Source organism: Pipra filicauda, unplaced genomic scaffold (assembly GCF_003945595.2).
Source record: "Pipra filicauda isolate LSUMZ 115617 unplaced genomic scaffold, ASM394559v2 scaffold119_size3216105_pilon, whole genome shotgun sequence".
In the NCBI taxonomy this organism is placed as follows: Eukaryota; Metazoa; Chordata; class Aves; order Passeriformes; family Pipridae; genus Pipra; species Pipra filicauda.
This window is the reverse complement of record NW_024103651.1, coordinates 1,534,361-1,554,308: the sequence shown is the minus strand read 5'-3', so window position 1 is coordinate 1,554,308 and position 19,948 is coordinate 1,534,361. Positions and strand designations below refer to the sequence as shown.

The following is a 19,948-nucleotide window of genomic DNA, read 5'->3' as shown; positions in this document are numbered from 1 at the left end:
CCTTGTAAGATAAGAGGTGAGTGGAATCATTTCATATTGCTCAGACTCTGGTGTGCCCAAACAGAGCACTGTTCTTCCTGCTCCTTCAGGTGCTGGACGCACCTTTATTCCTAAGCTTAAAGAGGAGCATAAGACACAAAGCACTTTGGTTTCAGGTTGGATTTTCTCTGATGCATCTTTACAGCCACTGCAGGACTCCATCACCCCAGCTGTCCATGTGAGCTCGACACAGCTCCTGCACACCAACCACAGCCCTCCAGAGCCCCTCCCCAGCCCTGTGCCCCCCCAAGGGCACACACTGAACTCCACATTGCCCCCCCAACACAATTAGAACAATCTGGTTCTTGTCCTTTACTAGCTGACATGGTGTATCTACTAAACTGACAACATCCACTAAAGCTACAAAATCAACACTGAAAAAAGCAGTAGATGAACCCTAGTACTATTTACAAAGTGAGCAGGTAAAGGAACCATAGCTAAAATTAAATTGTGTTTTATTTTCTAAGACAGATCTGTGCTTACAGCAAGTCTTTATAGAAGACCAACTATCGGTTTTTAAAAAGTAAACTTTAAACCTGCTTAGAAAGCTGATATTCCTTCAGAGAATTCAAGTGCTGAGCAACCCACCACTTCTCCAATGGAAAGATGTGGGGGAAAAGCTTCCTTGTTTAAAGTACACCTGCTGCTGAGCTTCCAGACATGGGGAAAAAAATCCTATCACTGATTTCCAAGTAAAAGAGAGATTAGATTTGAGAAAGAGTATGGCTGAATAATAAATAGACAATATTTATTATAGTACTTGGTACATTCAAGGACTATGTAGCCGATACTTTAACAGAATTTAAAAATAGGTTATAACTTTATCTTAAAATGTACCCAAAAGGACATGCACAGCTCTTCAACACCACAGACGGGATAAGTGGCATAATTTGAAACAAAGTTTAAACCTTTGCTTAAAAGAATGCAAAATGTTATCTGCACCAGAAACCAAGTTCCTGGTTTATGCTGAAAACATGGCTGTGCCTTGCTTTACCTTCCCTTCTTCTGCAGAAGGAATGTGTGAATCAAAGTTTGGCACGTTCTGTGTCTCATGACAATTCAATTACATTTAGTGTGGAAATTATCATATTCATTGCCTTTAAAGTAATCCTCTTTGCTTTCTGCCAGAACCATCTGAACCTTCCAGCTGCACTGAGATAGTTCGATGTTTCGTTAATCCATCCACACCAAAAACCCAGAAAACAGCTTGCCATGGGCACAGGAGGTTATATTTTGGGAGATAAGCATTAAACATGATTTTTCTCTTAAGAGGAAATATTTAAATATCTCCAAGTTAGAAATTGCACAATGATTCCTGATAAAGTAAAAGCTAAATATGGGAACAAGGAAAATTCTTTGTGAAACACCTTCCTAGGCACAAAAATACATCACTACAAAATTGAAGACAAATAACTGGTATTCTAAAGTCTTATCAGTTTTATTCAGTAAGTGTTATCTCAGTGAAAAGTTAAAGATGTGACACAAGCATGATTAAATTTTCTAATTAAAAGTTAGCAGGACAGATGATGAACAGCACATTACACAGGAAACGATGCAATCTCAGATGAGGCTGGCATTAATATATAGCAAATTAACTAGTACAGAGAACTGACTTGAACTAAAAACTGAGGAAATATATTATCAATAAGGAGATGACAAAATCTGCCAATGATGGCAAGGTAAACAGAACATTTAAGTCCCCCCAGAAACCAGTCAGGCTTACAAGGTACAAGCAGTGTGGTTAAAACCCTGCCCAGCAGCATTCACAGAATGCCAGGGTGGAAGGGACCTCCAGGATCCTCTGGTGCAAGCTGGCAAAAACACAGCCTAGACAAGATAGCCCAGCACCCTGTTCAGCTGAATCTTAAAGGTGTCCCACTTCCCTGGGGAGATTATTCCAATGGCTGGCTGTTCTCATTGTCAACACTTTTCCACATGTCCTAAATCTCCTCAGGTGTAATTTGTACCATCCCCTCTCGTCTTTTCCATGTGACTCCTTGTAAAAAGGGAGGTGGCACACATCGAGCTCTTGGAAAGGTTAAGCCTAGAAAGAAAGGATTTGCCTGATGCCTGTAACACTCCCCATCAGAGAATATCTGCCCCTCATCACTGACCTGTTTGCTGTATTTACAAAATTTACACACAAAATGTGTGCACAATTACAAAATGTGTAAGTTCTGAACAGCACCATGCAAAGGAACTGAAGCATCACTAGAAACAGAAAATCAAACAGAAAACTCCAACCTGCAATGACGTGAAAAAGGACCAACATCACAGCCAGACCCTGCTGTTCTGCTCCACTTGGAAATCAGACTGTTTTACTGGTCAGTGCTGCTGAGATGACTGATAAACTGCCAGATCCAAACTTCCACAGGCATACTGAAGGGTGGGACTAGAAGTGGGTTTATTTTGCAGCTCCCTGCCTTGAAATTGCTCCAAAGGCAGGCCTGCTGAATCAGCCACCTGTGGATGCCACAGCCCTTGGAAGTGGAAGCCCTCCCAGCACCAGTACCAGCTTTCCTCCTCTGGCACTCTAATGAGTCTCTCCTGCCCTCACCAATTACCAAAGAATTGAAAAGGAACAGAGTGGTGACGGGATGGACGTGGCACAGGCAAAAAATTAACCCAGTCCTACCCAAGGAACAATCCTTGCTAGGCTCCAGTATTTTCTGAGAGGAAATGAGTGACCTGGAGACACCAGCTTTGTTTCATAAGAACAAATTTACAGATGAATGTTGGGTGTTATCCTGTTCTTCACTATTAGATGGTCTCTCTGTGCATCACAATCTCATTTAAAACAAACCCCCACATTTTTAAAGCTGAACTTTTTTTTTTAAACACATTTTAAAAACACTGTCCAGCTCAGTCAATTGATACAAAAAATTGGAAAAACATAACACAAAATTAAAATAAATTCCTAAAACTGACTATTAATAAACAGGCTTCTTACACAAACTGGAAAACCAACTGAGAACTCTCAGTTCCTACCGAGAAGCTGCAATTCTAAGTATCTTGCAGCTTGTGAGGAATACTGGGGACAACAGCTTACTTTTCCAGAATTCCATATCCTTCCAATGCTACAGGAAGAAAGGCAAATGCAGTAAATTTAAGTGAGGAACTAATAATGTTAATGGACACAATGTAAACAAAAAATACATAACTTTATGCTCTATAATGAATGCCAGACTAAGTGGAATGGACCAACTGCCATAAGTGAAATATTCAACAGCCAAACAACAGATCCAAGTAAAAAGAAAACACTAGTAAAGAAAAAAATAAGGTCTATAAATACATGCAAAAATTAAATTCTGAGTAGTAGTAAACCTTCTCAAGGATAGAGATTTTTGCAAGAAGCAGAGTTACAGTCTGGTAGATCTGATGGAACTGGAAAAAAAAAACAAAAACACAGAAACAATCCTGTCTTACTCTTGCCTTTGAGCCATCTTCTCCCTCCTGTTCCACAGGGAGGAATGGCAGCTATGTATCTAGGCATCTACAGACACCAGGGAACCCTGATCCAAGGTCCCCCCATAATGCACCTAAAATACATTTTTTTTAAAGTGGGATAGGGAAGAAGACGAAAAAAAAAAGGTAAAAAATAAGTTTAGCAATAATGTATTTTTGTATTCATTTAAATCGCCAAGAAAAACACAGGATTTTTCTTGTAGTCCCTGCAGTAGCTCAGTTTTCCAAAATAAAGAGTGGGGAGATGGCAGCACTATCCCTTGTGTTTCCAGCAGTCAAGGAGGAGCTGAACAGCCTGTGACAGTCTGGCAGCAGCTTGGCTGCTCCTGGTCAGGGGTGACTTATAAAGAGCCCAGAGTTACACCTGGGCTCCATCACAGCCTGACAGGACTGAGCTGCTGCCCAGGGAGGAAGGGCCAAAGACAGTAAAACACTGGTCCTTCCCACAAGGAGAAAAGCTGCTCTCTACAAGGTTTAGTGAGTACTTTTAGTTTGAGCTCTCCCTAATCCTGCATGGCTTCTAATCCTGTTCAGCTACAGAACTGCAAACCAGGAAGGCACACTGTTTTTCCAAGTGATCCCCACGTGCAGTGCACCGAGCACACACACCTCTGGTTGCTGCCAAAGTAGTCGTACAACTTACAGGAATGGTCTTTGGGGTTACTCAAACCCACTGGTGATACGGTCTCTGAAACAGCCTAAAAAAATGGCTTGACAGCACCTCACCTGGAAAAGGTAACAACAGCCAAGAACCAACTCCCTCATCAAGGGACAAATCCCTAGCACAAAACAAGTACCACCGAGAGCCTCAGAGTTCCTTACAGGTACTGAAGGAGCAGCAGGTACAAGTGCTTATGCATCAGTAGCAGCAGAAGTTGCCTCTTACAGATGTGCCATAAATTTAAGAAGAATCACAGATTTGTTTAGGTTGGAAAAGACTTCTACGATCATTGAGTCCAACCACGAACCCAGCACTGCCAAGCCCACCACTGAACCATGTCCCCAAGTGTCACATCTACACATCTTTAAATACCTTCAGGGATGGTGACTCCACCACTGCCCTGGGCAGCTGTGCCAGGGCTTGACCATCCTTTCTATGAAGAAATTTTTCCTAATATCCAATTTAAACCTGCCCTGATGCAACTTGAGGTCATTTCCCCTTGTCCTGTCACCAGTTACCTGGGAGCAGAGCCCAACCCTCACATGGCTGCAACTTCCTTCCAGGGCGTTGTAGAGAGCGAGAAGGTCCCCCTGAGCCTCCTCCAGGCTCAGCCCCCCCAGCTCCCTCAGCTGCTCCCCATCAGATTTGTGCTCCAGTCCCTTCCCCAGCTCCACCGCCCGTCTCCAGACAAGATCCAGCATCTCCATGTCTTTGTTGGAGTGAGGGGCACAAAACTGAACACAGGATTTGAGGTGTGGTGTCCCCAGGCCCAAGTACAGGGAGATGGTCCCTGCCCTGGTCCTGCTGGCCACACTATTGCTGGTACAAGCCAGGATGCCACTGGCCTTGCCCACCTGGGCACACTCCAGCTCATGTTCAGCTGCTGTGGACCAGCACCCACAGAAATAATGCCTCTTCCCACGCGGCTGAGGCCCAATATATTAACAGCATCCCCCACAACCTTATCCCAAATTCTGAACAGAGATTTCTCCCTTTTTTGTTCTCTGACCTACCATACTGTCTCTTCAACAGCAGAGCACTCTGAAAAGCCCAAAAGACTTGAAACATGCTAATTTGTTTTCCATTACTTTACCCCAATTCTTGCTTGTTTGCACATTACACATTCCAGTGCACAAAGAGCTGCACTGGCACAAATTCCTGTCTGCAGGCACTACCACCAGCTGCTCCACAGCTACACATTCAAAGCACATATCAGAGCAACAGACAAAGTCTCTGGTCATATCAGAAAGTCCCTTAAATACTCAGGCTGTTTATTTACTTTCCAGTCCATTCCCATAAACAACGAAGGAAAAGCCATGACGTACACTTGGTAGTATTTTGTTGTGGGTACATGATGTTCCAAAGGAAAAATCTTGGTAAATACCTGCACATCAACATTAAACCCGCTCTGAACAAAAGGGATTAAGCATAATTTATTATATATTTTCTTTTTCTTCTCATGCAGAGAGAACTTTTAACACAGAGAAAAAGTTTTAACATAAAGGGAACTAGTTAGTTAGAAAAGCAATCCCTTTTCTGTAGCAACACCTCAGAAATACATATTCCAGAAGTTAACTGAGCTACATTTCTTCCACAATTAAACATCGTTATCTTAGTAGTATTAAGTACTTAAAACTCAGTTATGACTAACTTGAAATAAGAGAGAAGTAAAACAAGCACAATATACAGAATTAAAGACCAGTACACAAAATAAAAATGCTTTACCAGTCTTTAGATTGTCATTTTCTTCCCAGTCCTTGTAGAGCTCTGTTTTAGTCTTCATGAAGTAAACCTGTTTTTTTCTAGACCATATTCTAAATTAGTTTACCAAAAATGACCAGGGGAAAGTTCTCCTCCTCCACTCGCAGCACTTGCTCCACACAACTGAGCCACTTGACACGTGCTCCTTTTTCCAGACACGGCCCCTCTACAGCTCCACGAGCTGCAGCTCCTCAAACAAAGCTGCCATTTGTTAATGGAAGTGTCAGGCAGGCACCACGCTGGTGTTCCCCACCCCAGCCCACAGCCCCGCATTCCAGCTCATAATAAACAAAGGGATTTGAACAAACAGCCTCAGAGGCCGCGGCTCCTGTGACACTCTCGGCTAAGAATTCTTACTGGTATTTACCCAGCGCTGCAGGAACAGCATCTCACTGAAAAGACTTACTAGAAATGGGGCTTGAAGTACCCTATTTCTGGCTTATTACTTAAGAAACTATGAAATGGAGTAACTCTAAAATAGTTTCAATTTCTGTAACTGTTTGGCATTCCCTGAGGGCAGAATGGAGAGTTTACATATTTTCTGCTCTAAACTCCTTCATTGTTCAGGATATCTTGGGGACCTGAAATACCTGGTGTGGCAGAATTTGACAAGAACATTTTTGCTGCTAAAAGAACAAAAATTCAAGATTTAAAACCGGTAGAATTCATCTGCATCCTCAAAACCTGGAAAACAGATCTCCATGCCAAATATTCCAGGCCAGGCACACACGAAGCCATTCTCCTGCATAGATTTTAGCCCTCACACATCTCTCTCCCACAACCAGTCAGCTGGTGTTTGCTGCCCTGAGCCAGGAGCCAGCCAATTCCATTGCTCAGCCTGAGGAAGTCGGGGCACACACGCTGCCAGCCCCAGCGTGGAAGACTTGGGTGGGCTTCCAGCTGCTTGTGAAGCCAACTGAGAGATGATCAGTGGGACTGGCACAGGTTCCCCTGGGATGCTACAGGGTCTCCATCCTTGGAGAGGGTCATAAGCCACCTGGACATGATCCTGGGCAACCAGCTCTGCGAGCACCGGGATGGACCAGATGACCTCCAGAGGTCCCTTCCAACCTCAACCATTCTGTGGTTTTCTTGTGCCCTGAGAAGTGTTAAGATGCCAGGAACACAAGACAGATCTGATCAAGTGTGTCAAACTGTTCTTTTTCCCCCAGAGTCTGAAAAAAAAATTAAGTTCCTTCAATTGTTTTAACCTTCCTCCCCACATCGCCTGGCTGAGCACCGAGCCTGGAAATGAGCAGCAGCTCCTTTGTCTTTACCACTGATTGCTGCTCATGGATCCCACCCAAACCCAGGTGTCAGTAGTTTAGTCTCTGGTCTCAGTGTGAGTTTAGACTAAGCCAGGGCCATATCCAACACCAGGCACATTTCCCTCAAAAGCAGCCTTTAACTGCTGACATCCCCATGCCCACAGCAGCAATCCTCTTGCTATACCGAAATAATCTTCCACTTTGCTCATCACAGAACTACTCAACTGGTTTTATAAAACCAGCTACTGTCTGGTTTTTTACCTGAGAGGGTATTTGTGGTGAGGATGAAAAGAACTCTCACTCAATGAACACAAGCACTCGTTCCAGGTTAACCCTCTCACAGATACACCTTCACCACTTGAAAACAACCTGCTTTTTAACATCACTGGTGCTCTTCTACCACACGTTCTCCCAGGTAGCAATAAGCCATATTACAGATATATATATATATCTATATATATCTATACACACACACACACACACACACACACACACTGTAGCTACACTAGACCTGTATATACTGACACTTCTTTGACATCTCTTAAGTTTAGCATGTCTATTTTTGTGGGTGTTTTCAAGTAGACTTAACACAGAGGAAAGATTTTGGCTTAACTGAATTTTTTTCTCTCTTCCAAAGGAAAAAAAAAAAAAGGCAAAGCTATTTGTAAAATCAATATATTGCACTATGCTCTGCACCAAAAAACCCTATTCCAACAGCAAAATACGTGCACCCTCCCCCCATTCATCAGCATTTCTTCAGAGTAGACCGTATTGTAGTTTTACAGCATGAGTAATGGGTGAAAGAAATGAAAGTAAAGATTTAACTTTTCTGAAGATGACTGCACTCTCCTCTTAGTGAAAAAATCGAGTTTCACTATGGCAGAGTACCTGCAGTTTTGCAACATCCCCTTTGAGACACTGCACAGTCACCAGTGGAAAATGGTCACTTTGGAAATTAGAATTAACTGCTACTGAAAACTCCCTCAAAGTAATTTTAAAGTGATTCCCAAAGGACTCAAAGCAAGAGCAGGGCAAGCAAGGCAGCCCTGCTAAGCAATATTCCACAGAAGAAACCTGTGTCTAAACAAGAAATGAGAATTTAGTAGCCTATATATTGCAGAGAATTTAAATCAACTACCCAAACTATCTCACTTTAAAGCAGCAATTAAGAAAGGACTTAGAGGAATTCTACCAATATTAATCAGTTACTGTAACATGTCTATCACTATTTTTAGTAACAGAGCCTTACTGATACATATTAGTTAATAGAGCACTGAAAGAAAAAAACCTCAGAACAAACCAGCAAAAAACCAGAAAGAGAACATAATCTAATAGAATACAACTTGTCCATTTACTTAGTCCTAATTTGCAATTTGTTTTTCTGCATAAGTACACCTGAAAATTGAATCATCTCCATCAGCTCTGCCTACAACTCACCAGCTGGAAGCTCCAGTTGGAATGCTCATGTCATCACCTCACTACTGAGCCTTATGAATGTCACCACACGGGTTACAAAGTGGAGTGACAAGATCTGGCAGTGTTCTACTGTAATTCCATTTTGCAAAGTGTTGTGTGTGCAGTCATGAGCCAGAAGATAATTAATTTGCTGAAGGTTAACATAATCAGTTGCAAAGCCAGAAGAAACCATAATTGCCAATTTGCAACAAGCTACGCTGAAAAGAGAAAGCCCAACTCTGAACAATGCTGCTTTCTTGAAAGAAAAGGAGAAAAAAAAAACAATACCCAACTCACCCTCCTGCCCGTGACTCTGTCAACACAACCCAAAAAAACATTTATGGCAGCTCTTCTTAGACTTCAATGTAAAAACTTGGGCTGGGTATAATTTGGGGCTTGCCAGTATGTTAAGACTGGTCTGACTTGTGCAACAACTACCTAATGTCTTATGTCTAAGCCTAAGTCATCCTTTGTTCTCCTCTTCCCAAGGGTGCAGTTGGCAGCTGGCCTTTTCATTAGTTCACTGCTGTTTCTCCTCACTGCTATCAAAGAGCAGCGTTCTGGCCCCAGTGCAGTGCTCCCTCACCTACACATTTCATCTGTCAGGAGCTGCAAATATTCTGCTGATCTCAGTAATTCGAGCCCTCTGAACAGTTCCAGTGGTGATGGGAGCAGATCTGCATCCCACTGTTCCAGGAGACACAGCCAGCGTTGCTCCTGCAACACCTTAGAACCCAGCAGCCATGGAGAGACAAAGATCCAGCCTTCAGGGAAAAACACAGCAGGGTTTCTGCTACATGGAAATTATCTCATGGTCTTCCACCAAAGATTAAATTTCCTGGAACTCCTACTGTGGCTAGAACTGATCCTGCTGTAACATATAATCTGCTTCATCTACAGCCCATGAGCATTACTCCCACACTCCCCTGAAATCCATGACCTTTCCCAGCACTAGTCCCAGCCTTTATAATTAATGTCTTAATAAAATATGCTGCAAATCAGCTGCTGCATTATATGGTAAGAGCAGACACTTAACCTCATCAGAAGCAGTACTGACAGATAAAAAGCAGGAAGATTACAGGAATTTTACCCTCAACCTAATATAAGTCGAGTCATTCTTTCATACCAGTGTTTTTTCAGGTACTGGTTATGATTTTATAAGCAAATTCAGCTGAAAATGCCATTTTTTTGATCCCTTGTACTTTAAAAGTATATTATGTCTGCAGTTCCCAGAGGCTTTTGAAAACTAAAATATCCCTTCTGCACACTGAGGCTGCTCATACTTCTTTTAACTGTGACAGGCTACTAAACATACAGGCAAAACAATCTTTCAGCAAGATTGAACACAACCATTCCCTGCAATAAATTTCCTCTTCGTTTTCCCAATGCCATACATCAGGATGACAAACAAAAATCACTTTTTTTTCCAGCAACATAAATCAAAAGAACATTAAAAATATTCTCTGAAATTTTGACATTATTTTCAAACATAATTTCAGATTTCCTGTTTTGAACATTTTCATTAGTGGTAGAATGTGAATGTTTTCACAGCACTGCAATTTGCAGTATCAATTTAAAGAGTAAAATGGTTCTAATATTTTAGATCCTGACACAAAGAACATTTCATAGCAAGAGCTATACTTCCCACATTAACAGACTCATAATCAAGTAGTCAGTTGCCACACTGCACTAATTATGTTGTCTCCTGATTATTCATTTTTATCTCAGCATTAGTCAAAATTAATGACCCAAACAATAATTATATTTTAAAATTTAGTATTAATGATGTGAAGCCTTAAAGCATCACCAAAACAATGCTCATACAGACTCTGGAAGAAACTTTTAAAACGGGGTCTTCATTTTTGAGGAAGTTGTTTTATTTCTTCTGTAGGGCCAGAGAAATTACAAAAGTTCCCCAATTAACAAAATTTCATCTATATTGATATTCATCTATATCACTTACTGGCTAAAACAAAGAGGTTTGCTCCTCTACACAGCCAATCTTTGAATACACTGCCATACCCACAGTCCAGCTCATCATTTAATTACACAGCCGATTTAACTGATTACAACAGGAAGAAAAGGAGGGTTTGTTTTTGTAATAGACGCCATTCTGCCAGTTAATAAGACTAAAGAGCTCCGAGCCAGCTCAGAAAAACACCAGCACTGACCCGAGGTGGCAGGAGCAGAACTTGAAGAGCATCGCGGGAAGGAGGAGCGGCTCCCCCCGACCTGCCCCGCGCCCTCCGCGATGACCTGAGGCTGAGCCCGACCTAAGGCTGAGTCCGACCTACGGCTGAGCCCCGACCCAAGGCTGAGTCCCGACCCAAGGCTGAGCCCCGACCCAAGGCTGAGCCCCGACCCAAGGCTGAGCCCCGACCCAAGGCTGAGCCCCGACCCAAGGCTGAGCCCACGCTGCTGCTCGGGAACGGCGCTGCCCAAAGCTCGCCGGCCCTTCCGTGAGACGGAAAAGGAAGCGTTTGCAAACAAGCAGCGGATGAGCAGCCACTGATAGCACCAGCCTTTACTCACCAGCTGCACATGCACTGCCAGCCTCTGAAATTTCTGCCTTCTCCTGGAAGAGACAGCACGGAGTGCACAGGAACTGCTCCTTCCCCCAAAAAACCAGCCCGAGCCCCTGTCCACACTTCAACCTGAGTGTCCCTGCTCTGCCTCTCTGGGCACAGCCTCCCCGTGGCAGGATTTATTTCCATAAGCTCAGTTTCACCTCAACACACACACAACAGGAAAATAAAATCTTAAATATTGCTAAAATTTTGGCAGGATGAAAAAGCATTTCTTGTTTTATACCAGCAAAAGCATGTCACTGTAGTTACTCCGGGCTGCTGGACAGGCTCTTGGGATCCATTCCAGAGTGTGAATCTCAGCCATCCCTCCATCTACCATTGGGATACACTGAACAAACCAGCAGAAGTCACAGAGGAGCTGCGAGGCCCTTCTCTATTCAACTTTAACTATAATCTTAACATATTTAAAGTGTTTCCACAAAAATAAAAGTACTGAGTTACACACTACAGCTCTGCTCACCGTAGCTGAACAGCTTTCTTCAATGGCTGTCTCTGAGCTATTCATCTTTGAGCAGATAAACATTTTAACTGCAGTAATACCCCAAGTACAAATAGGATCCTCTGAGCGAATCCTATGAAAAGTCTGAATGGCACCAAGAAGCTCCCATGACACTAAACCTTCTCTTGGTGACTAGGATAAGTTTCACTAAGTCCACAGAAAGACATCAAGGCAAATTTAGACACCTGCCTGCTTGTAATATCAGTCGTGTCTACACAGCACGGGGCTGCTCTGAAAAAACCTGAGTCATCAGCTCCCTCTAATATCTGTCACTCAATTAAAAACTAAAATGGCATTTGGGACAGGGGGAAAACACTGAAATCCCCTCTGGACATTTGAAATCATTTTAAGTGTCATCCATGCACTAGATCCATGTTTTTTATGTTTATAAAGAGGTTATAGGAAGCGCTGGAGGAGTAAAAGACAACAAGAGGAAGGGTAAACAACTTTGTTGAACGGCAGCAGAAAGTGGGGAAGTTTCTTCATCCTTGCTACAAGAAAAGGAAGTTGGTGATAGACAAGAAGGTTCTGTTGTTTTCGGTTGCACTGACTGAGGGCTGGTAAACAAACCAAAGTAAACAGCCACAGCATTTCCCATGCCAAGCAGGAATTGGGGCCTCCAAGGCTGTCCCGTGTCTGGGTCCCAGCCTGAAGCCAAGGGAAAGCACAGCAGAGGGGCTGCAGTAAATCCCAAAGCCATACCCACCAAATCCCAATCCAGTTACATTCACACTGGTAATTAGCAATAGCAGTACTAATTTGTTTGCCTCCATCTAGTTTGCATCAGCTAAAACCTTTATCAATATAAAACAACTTCAGAGTTTGGTTAAAATAATCCAAAGGAAAAAAGATCAATCCCCCAAACTGTGTGGTAGTTTATCCACAAAACATTGGACCAGTAACACAAACCTTCTGCCTAAGTTATATCACCACCTTTATTTCAATCAGTTTTTGCTAAACATAACATCAAATTAGTTTTTAGATTTAATTCATCCCCACACCTCAGGACAGTCTGGCATTTAAGCACAGATAACGTGAGATACCAGTACCACTGAGGTCAGGCACAAAGCTGTAGTAATACAGAACCACAAAACAAAAATGAAAAGCCGTTTGTTTGAACAGTTGATTTTAAAAGATAACACAGGTTGATCAGAACAGAATGTTCCAAAGAGGTCATAAGTCTCCTTCAAGTATGAGATCACAGCGAGAGGCACCATTTGGCTCATTCTGAAAATGTTTTACAAATATCTGGCAGTCACTTAAGACAATAATTATTAATTTATTCTGCCGGTGCATGGAAACAATTACTTTAGTAATCAGTCCATTAACAGACGTATCACTAACACTTCCCTTGACTGGTTGAGAGGAAGAGAAACGCTGAGGTACCTCAGCAGCAAAAACCCACTGTCACGTTTTCAATGCTACTCAATGCTCAAAATCAGTACTTTTATTTAAGTACTGATGCAAAATGAAGAGCTACAAACACACATTGCAAACACCTTAACAAGTTTTCTGTTGCAAGACAAACACAAGGTTAATTTTAGTCTAAGCCTGGTGCACAGGCACCAAGCAAAAAATCCATTTATTTCTTAATGCTAAAGTCAATAATGCACTAAACCTACTAATGAAGATCCACTTTGTAACCAGTACAGTCTGTTTAAAAAAATAAAAAAAAAAGCAAACCACCCATAACCCAGAAAAATCTGACCATTTATCAGACTCTCATATCTCAACAGAAATGGCTAAAAAGCAATTCTGAACTCAGTACACAGAAAATGTCTACTTCATCTAATGCAAAAACTATGATACTTTGGCAACACCTATTCCAAGTTACAAGGGTTAGCTCTAGGATAATACACAAATAAACCCTTTTACACATTTCAGTCCACCCTAATAACCTATTTCATTCAAAAAAGATCCCTGTCAAACTCTGCAAATGTCATAGCCCTTACAGTATCAAAATCCACAGGACGAGTGAAGCCTCGGTTGAGCCTGTGGAGCAGCATCTGGCAGGGAGCATCCTGTATCCTGGGAAAAGCAGGCTGACTGCAGAGCCCTCCCCAAGGGCGGGCAGGAGCTGCGCCCCCCATGAGGGAGCGGGAACAGCAGCGGCTGTGCTCGGTGAGGGCCCAGCTGAGACAAAGCCGGACCCACCCCGTGTGTGCACTGGGACAGACAGGCAGTTTGGGGATTCAGCGCTTTGGGGAGGGTTCAAGTTCTCATTTGTGCAGCCTGGACAGACCAGGAGTGACAGGGCTCACCGGTTCCAGGCATCAACCAAACATCAGAACTCGACTCTTCACAAGAGAATGGCTTTGAGCCCTAAGTACCACCAGCAGCTGCACATACAGGTCAAAGCTCTTGGTCTGCCTAAACTGCTTTTAAAACCTCCTTTTGACCTGGAGATGTAGCTACAGTGTCAGTCAGGAAACCTTCCCACCGGGTACAACGCTCACTCTGAAATTCATCGACTTCACATGAAAGTTCAGCAAATTCAAGCCTGAAATTTTCGTCAGTGAAGATAAACTCAAAATGACTTGCAAGGGAAAAACATCTTGGTTATGAATTGTGGTTCCCTCTTACCACCAAAACATTCCTTCAGTACACACTGAAATCCCAACTGTGCATTTCTGATGTTACTACAAACAAAGCCAAAGCATCTCCTTGAAACAAGGAACTGTAATGCAGTAAAACTAAGGCACCATCTCTGCTAAGGTGTTCCCAGGAGGTCTGGCAATAGCAGAGGAAATGAAGAGGATGAACATCATAAAATTTCCTTCAGTTACAGCACTTTGGAAGGATTAGGAGTTATTACTCCAAGGGCTTCAAACTTGATGAAAAGCCTTTCATCAACTCTTCCCTCTTCAGCAGTACAGTTGTCATCTGCCAACGCAGAAGTCTAAATGTGAGGGGGAAATACCAAATATTTCTCCTGTCTGAGTTTTCTGAAACCAGTTAATTTAACAACAAACAACTTGTTATGACAGCAAGTTTTTGAGAGAATTCATAAACAACTCAGACTCCCTTAAGGCTCGGAGAAGAAGCACAGATAATTTTCAACTTAAATTTATTTTACCATAATCCACACTAAACATAACAGCTCTTGGGGTGTGTTAGTCATCAGTGCAAACTTCGTGTATTTAGTCTAGAAATCCTGCTCACTGCTTTTCTCCTTCCCCACCTCACTTTCTTCCCTGGTGTGTGAAAATCCAGGGGTGTAACCATTGAACACTATAAAATTACTCACACGTACTCTTTATTTGCCAACACCCACTGTTTGGGAAGAGCATGAAACCTAAAAATTGACAACAGGAACAAACAGCTCACATCACTGTGATAACGGGTGCTATAAACACGTAGGAAAAGAAAAGCTACAGAGAGTACTTTGTACCTGAGGCACAACAGGCTGTTCAATCCCAGGGTAACATTCAGGCCACCTCAGAGTCATTACTGACAGGATTCTCTGAGCAGTGAGTCAGCTGCACGCCCCGGGGAAGCTCCCCCTCCATTAAAACACTCTCACAAACAGCCATTACTCTTCAGGTGCTGTTGAGCCTGGGTGGTGTTTCACTGAATCACCTCGAACACAGACTAAGGCCCTTTTTTCAGATAAACACACAGGATTTTAAGTGAAAGCACAAGACAAATACGGGGATTTGCGACTCAGCTGATCAGGCTTTACTAAATCAAAAATCTTTAGCGGGAATGTAATGAAGGGCTGCTGCTGTTTGATGGTGCAGATCTATTTGGGTGCTGTGGATGCAGGTGGGGCTGGAACACTCAGTCAGAACTCCAGGTACAGCCCAGGCTGTGGCTCAGCTCAGACACTGCAACCTTTCCCCTGCCCCTCAACACCCTGCCAGGGCAGTGACCCGGAGAATTGTTCTCTGGTAACCTAACACCTCCTGGCACTAGAAAAGCAGAAGAGAGAGAATTTACAAGTCAGCCATAATGACAGGACAAATGCAAACAATATGAAAAGAGGATACAGAAAGTGGCAGGGGGAGGTGGGAGGTGAGGGGAAGCGTGATGTTTTATTTAAGGAATGATATTTTAAGAGCATGATGTAAAAAACTTCCAGAATATAATAAGCTGTCAAGTTAAAGCATGTAGGGGTCATCATCAGTAAGGGGTAAGGGACTTCAAGCCAACAGAGAGGGATTTTAAAACTATCTTTCATCATAGGTATTTTAATGCACAAAACCACAAGTAAGAAACCCAAAGATTAAATTAAATAATTTAAAATAATTATTGAGCTGCTCTAAGTTTTTACTACCTTGTTGTAGAACTAATTCCATCAGGTTTGAGTAGCAATTTTCTCACTGCCTTGTACCCAGACATGAGATCAGCACTACTTTCTATCCCTCTGGATAGACAGACAATGCTGAAATGTAAAAATAAAACGTCAAAAGCCTGAAGGAAAAGTCACAAAGGCAAAACAGGAATGCAAAACAACTGCACATGCTTAGAAAGATGAAAAAGAAACAGAAGCACTTGGATAAGAATAGGCTACACCATGAGTTAGTGGGAAGGGGTCTAATGAACTATAACTTCCCAAATAACTAAAAAAACAACCACCATAAACAAAGAGAAAAGCACAGTTATTCCCCAAAGCCCACACAACTGAGACTTGTGAGAAAACTGATCAGCACGAAAGGAACACAAGTAAGGTGACCTTAAATTAGCTTCATTTTAAAAACATGCTAGCTGCCTTTTGGGTAGCTCCAAGTTAATCCCCAGGGATTCCAGACAGACAGGGAAGTGTCACATTTATAACCTACTGCCATGGCCTGACTGCAGATACAACTGTGTGGCCACTTCAGGGCAAACAAGGCAAATTTCTTATTCCTAGACCTCAGAAGTAACTATTTCTCAGTGAAACTGGAATGTCATTACTACCCCAACACCAGGCAGTTCCCTGAGATATCATTTATACGTCAGAATTTCAAGTTCGAGCTTCTCAGTTCATATAAATAGAATCCCCAACAGGTCCCTTTCATGTGGGACCGCAGGAATTAGACCAAATTTTAATTAAAGGACTGCTCACGTTTGTCTCAGAACGAAGAAGTTTGTTTCCCAGTTTTGTTTCCTAGGTTGGGACACAAACTCATCTGCAGTTTTTTTAATTGTGGAGGAAAAAAAATAATCATTCAAAATAGTAAAAGAAATGAAACGGTTTTCATGTTACAGCAGTTTTGTAACATCTTTGTATTAAAATAAATTATTTCCAAATATGAATCTGTAAGTTGGGGTTTTTTTTAGTTTTTAATTGGAAACAACTGTTTTCCTGCTAACCAGAAGTCTATGAACTCAACTGATGGAAGCTGCATGACAGATAAAAAGCAGGCAAAAATAGGTTGGAGATGAGAAATACAAAATAATGCAGAAAAGTTGTTTTAAATTAAAAAGTAATCAGAAATTGCCTAGAAAGGCAGCTTAGTTAAATAAACAAACCTCAAACCAAATCACTATTAAATAACAATTCTACAGCAACAGGAATCATTCAGATACATCAAATAAATGTTGTGTCCCCCTCATCCACCTGCCCCCTGCAACCACCTCACATTCAAGTGTATTCCCATTAAGCCTAATTCAATTATCTTTTCTCCAAGCTTCTCCTATCATGCCATTTCTGTAGATAGGATGCACGAGAGATATGTTGAGGTCTCCTAAGGTAGCAATGACTTTAGTAGTTTTAACACTTACCACCTAAAATTGCCGAAAAAATCCACTGTCGTACCAATAAACAGTGTTTCAAAACCAATTAATAAACAGCAGTAGCTGAAAAATGTTAAGAAGCTTATTAAATGTTTAATTGTTTTTTAGCACAGATTTTATCCAGTAGTATATTAAGAGGGTGTAAAGGGAAATGTAGGAGAATGTCACTCAGACATCCAGTCCTGGACTTACAGCTCTTGTCACTGCTCTTTGTCTCCAGCTCTGCTGGGAGTTACTGCTGTGGGCAGGGCTGGTAAACAGGATCATGTGAGTGCCCTGCAACCCAGCACGGGAAAAGGCAAACTGCTGAATGCACTCCCACTGCCAGCACAACATCCCCAGCAGTTTGGGGGAACTGGGACTGGGGAGAACCCAGAGGAACACAGGCCTGCAAAGTTTCTCTCTGCCCACATCCTCAGCGTTGCTGCAGTGAGTTGATCCTTATCCGGGTGCCAGGTGCCCACCAAGCTCCTCTCACTCTTCCTCCTCAACAGGACAGAGGGAAAAAGAAAAGCTCATGGATCAAAATAGACAGGGAGTTCACTTACCAATCACCCTCATGAGCAAAACAGACTTGGCTTGGGGAAATTAATTTACTGGCAGCTAAAAATAGTATAAGATGGGGAGAAACACAGCATTCTTCCCAGGCTCAACTTCATTCCTTTGATCCCAATCCTTCTGTGTTCTCCCCACCCTGGCACAGGGGGATGGGGAATGGGACTTGCAGTCAAGTCCATAGCAACTGGTCTTTGCTGCTCCTTCCTCCTCACACTCTTCCCCTGCTCCAGCATGGGGTCCCTCCCACAGGACAAAGTCCTTCACAGACTGTTCCAGTGTGGGCCCTTCCCACCAGCTGCTGTTCCAGAAAACCTGCTCCTGTGTGGGCTCCTCTGCGGGGACCAGGAGCTGCTCCAGCATGGGCTCTCCACAGGCTGCAGCTCCCTTCAGGGCACATCCATCTGCTCAGCAGGGGGGACTCCACAGGCTCCTGGTGGATCTCTGCTCCCTCCATGTTCTGCAGGGGGACAGCTGCCTCACCATGGTCTTCTCCAAAGGCTGCCAAAGAATCTCTGCTCTGGGGCCTGGAGCACCTCCTCCTCCTCCTCCTCCTCCTTCACTGACCTTGGGGTCTGCAGAGTTGATTCCCACATATTTTTCTTGTTCTCCTCTCTCACAACTGCTGCGCTGTGGTTTTTATCCTTGCTTAAATATCTTATCCCAGGAGGTGCCACCAGCTTCACCCAAGGATGGGTCTGTTCTGGAGCAGGCTGGATCTGGCTGTGTCCAGCACAGGAGACAGCCCCTGACCTGTTCTGACACAGGCCAGGTCTGCAGCCCTGGCTACCAAAACCTTGCCATGGAAGCCCAATACAGGGGCCAGACAGAAACCTTCCCATTAATTCAGCATTTAATCTCGAGAGGCAGAGCATATACAAACCCAGGTCATAAATGTCAGTCTTCAATACATTCATGCATAATCTCTTGATCCCCTTTCTGCCCCTGACATATCAACCCTACCAGAAATTCCACTTATTCCCAAGAAAAGCCTCATTAGGATATTCTATCCAATGTCCAGATCACAAATCTGGGGTAAAAGACTGCTGATGTTCCATGCAATTTTCTAAATAGCATTTTAGTCTAAATTGGAAGAGTGCTTTGGAGCAAAGCTCCAGATCATCTCTATTTACTGTTCCCCAGTTTGTGCTGGGAAGTGGCTTGGAAGTATGCAAAACTGGAATCCTTCCAGGTTCAACTATCTGTGAGACACACTCCTACCTCCAAGTTATGTTGTGCCCGAAGAATAAGGCTGAGGTTTGAGTTAGACCTGGAAGAACTGCCCAAACACAGAGGGATGTTGGACTCCCAGCTTTCCTCTCTCCTGCAGTGCCACACTCCTTGCCACACATCTCCCTGTGGGAGAGGCACAGCCTGGGCCTCAGTGCAGTCATCCTTTGATTTGTGTTAAATGTGTTTGCTCATTCTTCCCTTCAGAGCTTATCTGCACTATTTATAGAATGGCTTTACATTCTTATTAGTTACCAGACAATGATTTTTAATACATGTTCCATCACTACAAATAGTCTTCTGTGAAGCTTTACACATTATGTAAAACAGGCAATTATCACTGCACAGATTAGAAGGTCATTCCAACGCCTATAAACTAAATAGTAATGGGAATTGGAGTCTGTGTAGCTTATTTTCTCTTTCATCTACAGATTTGGCAAGCTCTAGAGTAGCACTCATCCCACATATTTTAAAACCTAACGAGGGTACTAATTTACAGCAGAAAATTGACAAAAACATTTTTATTGATCTGTGTGTCTCTGACTTGTGCAGGGTGTGCTCCACAACACAGTCTGAACACAACATTTTCTTTTACCCAGTGATGTGACACAGTGGCTTCAAGACTTGGTGCAGCTGCAGCATAGATGGGGAAATTTTGCAAAACATGTTGAAGTCCTTTCAATGTACAGCTGTCATCAGAAAAAGGAAA

At 42.8% G+C, this 19,948-nt stretch overlaps 1 protein-coding gene across 6 annotated transcripts in view; it reads right to left on the bottom strand.

Moving 5' to 3' along the window:
• Nucleotides 1–19,948, bottom strand: part of USP6NL (USP6 N-terminal like) — a 116,437-nt gene that overhangs the window by 64,810 nt on the left and 31,679 nt on the right. Inside the window, exon 1 of one of the 6 annotated variants that reach the window (XM_027728240.2) lies at nt 5,891–6,029. The exons of the other annotated variants lie outside the window; for them this stretch is intronic. Within the exon in view, the coding sequence (XP_027584041.1) occupies nt 5,891–5,948 (58 nt within the window). The 5' untranslated portion in view covers nt 5,949–6,029. Of the gene's footprint in view, nt 1–5,890; nt 6,030–19,948 lie in introns of those variants that run through there. 6 annotated transcript variants of the gene reach the window in all.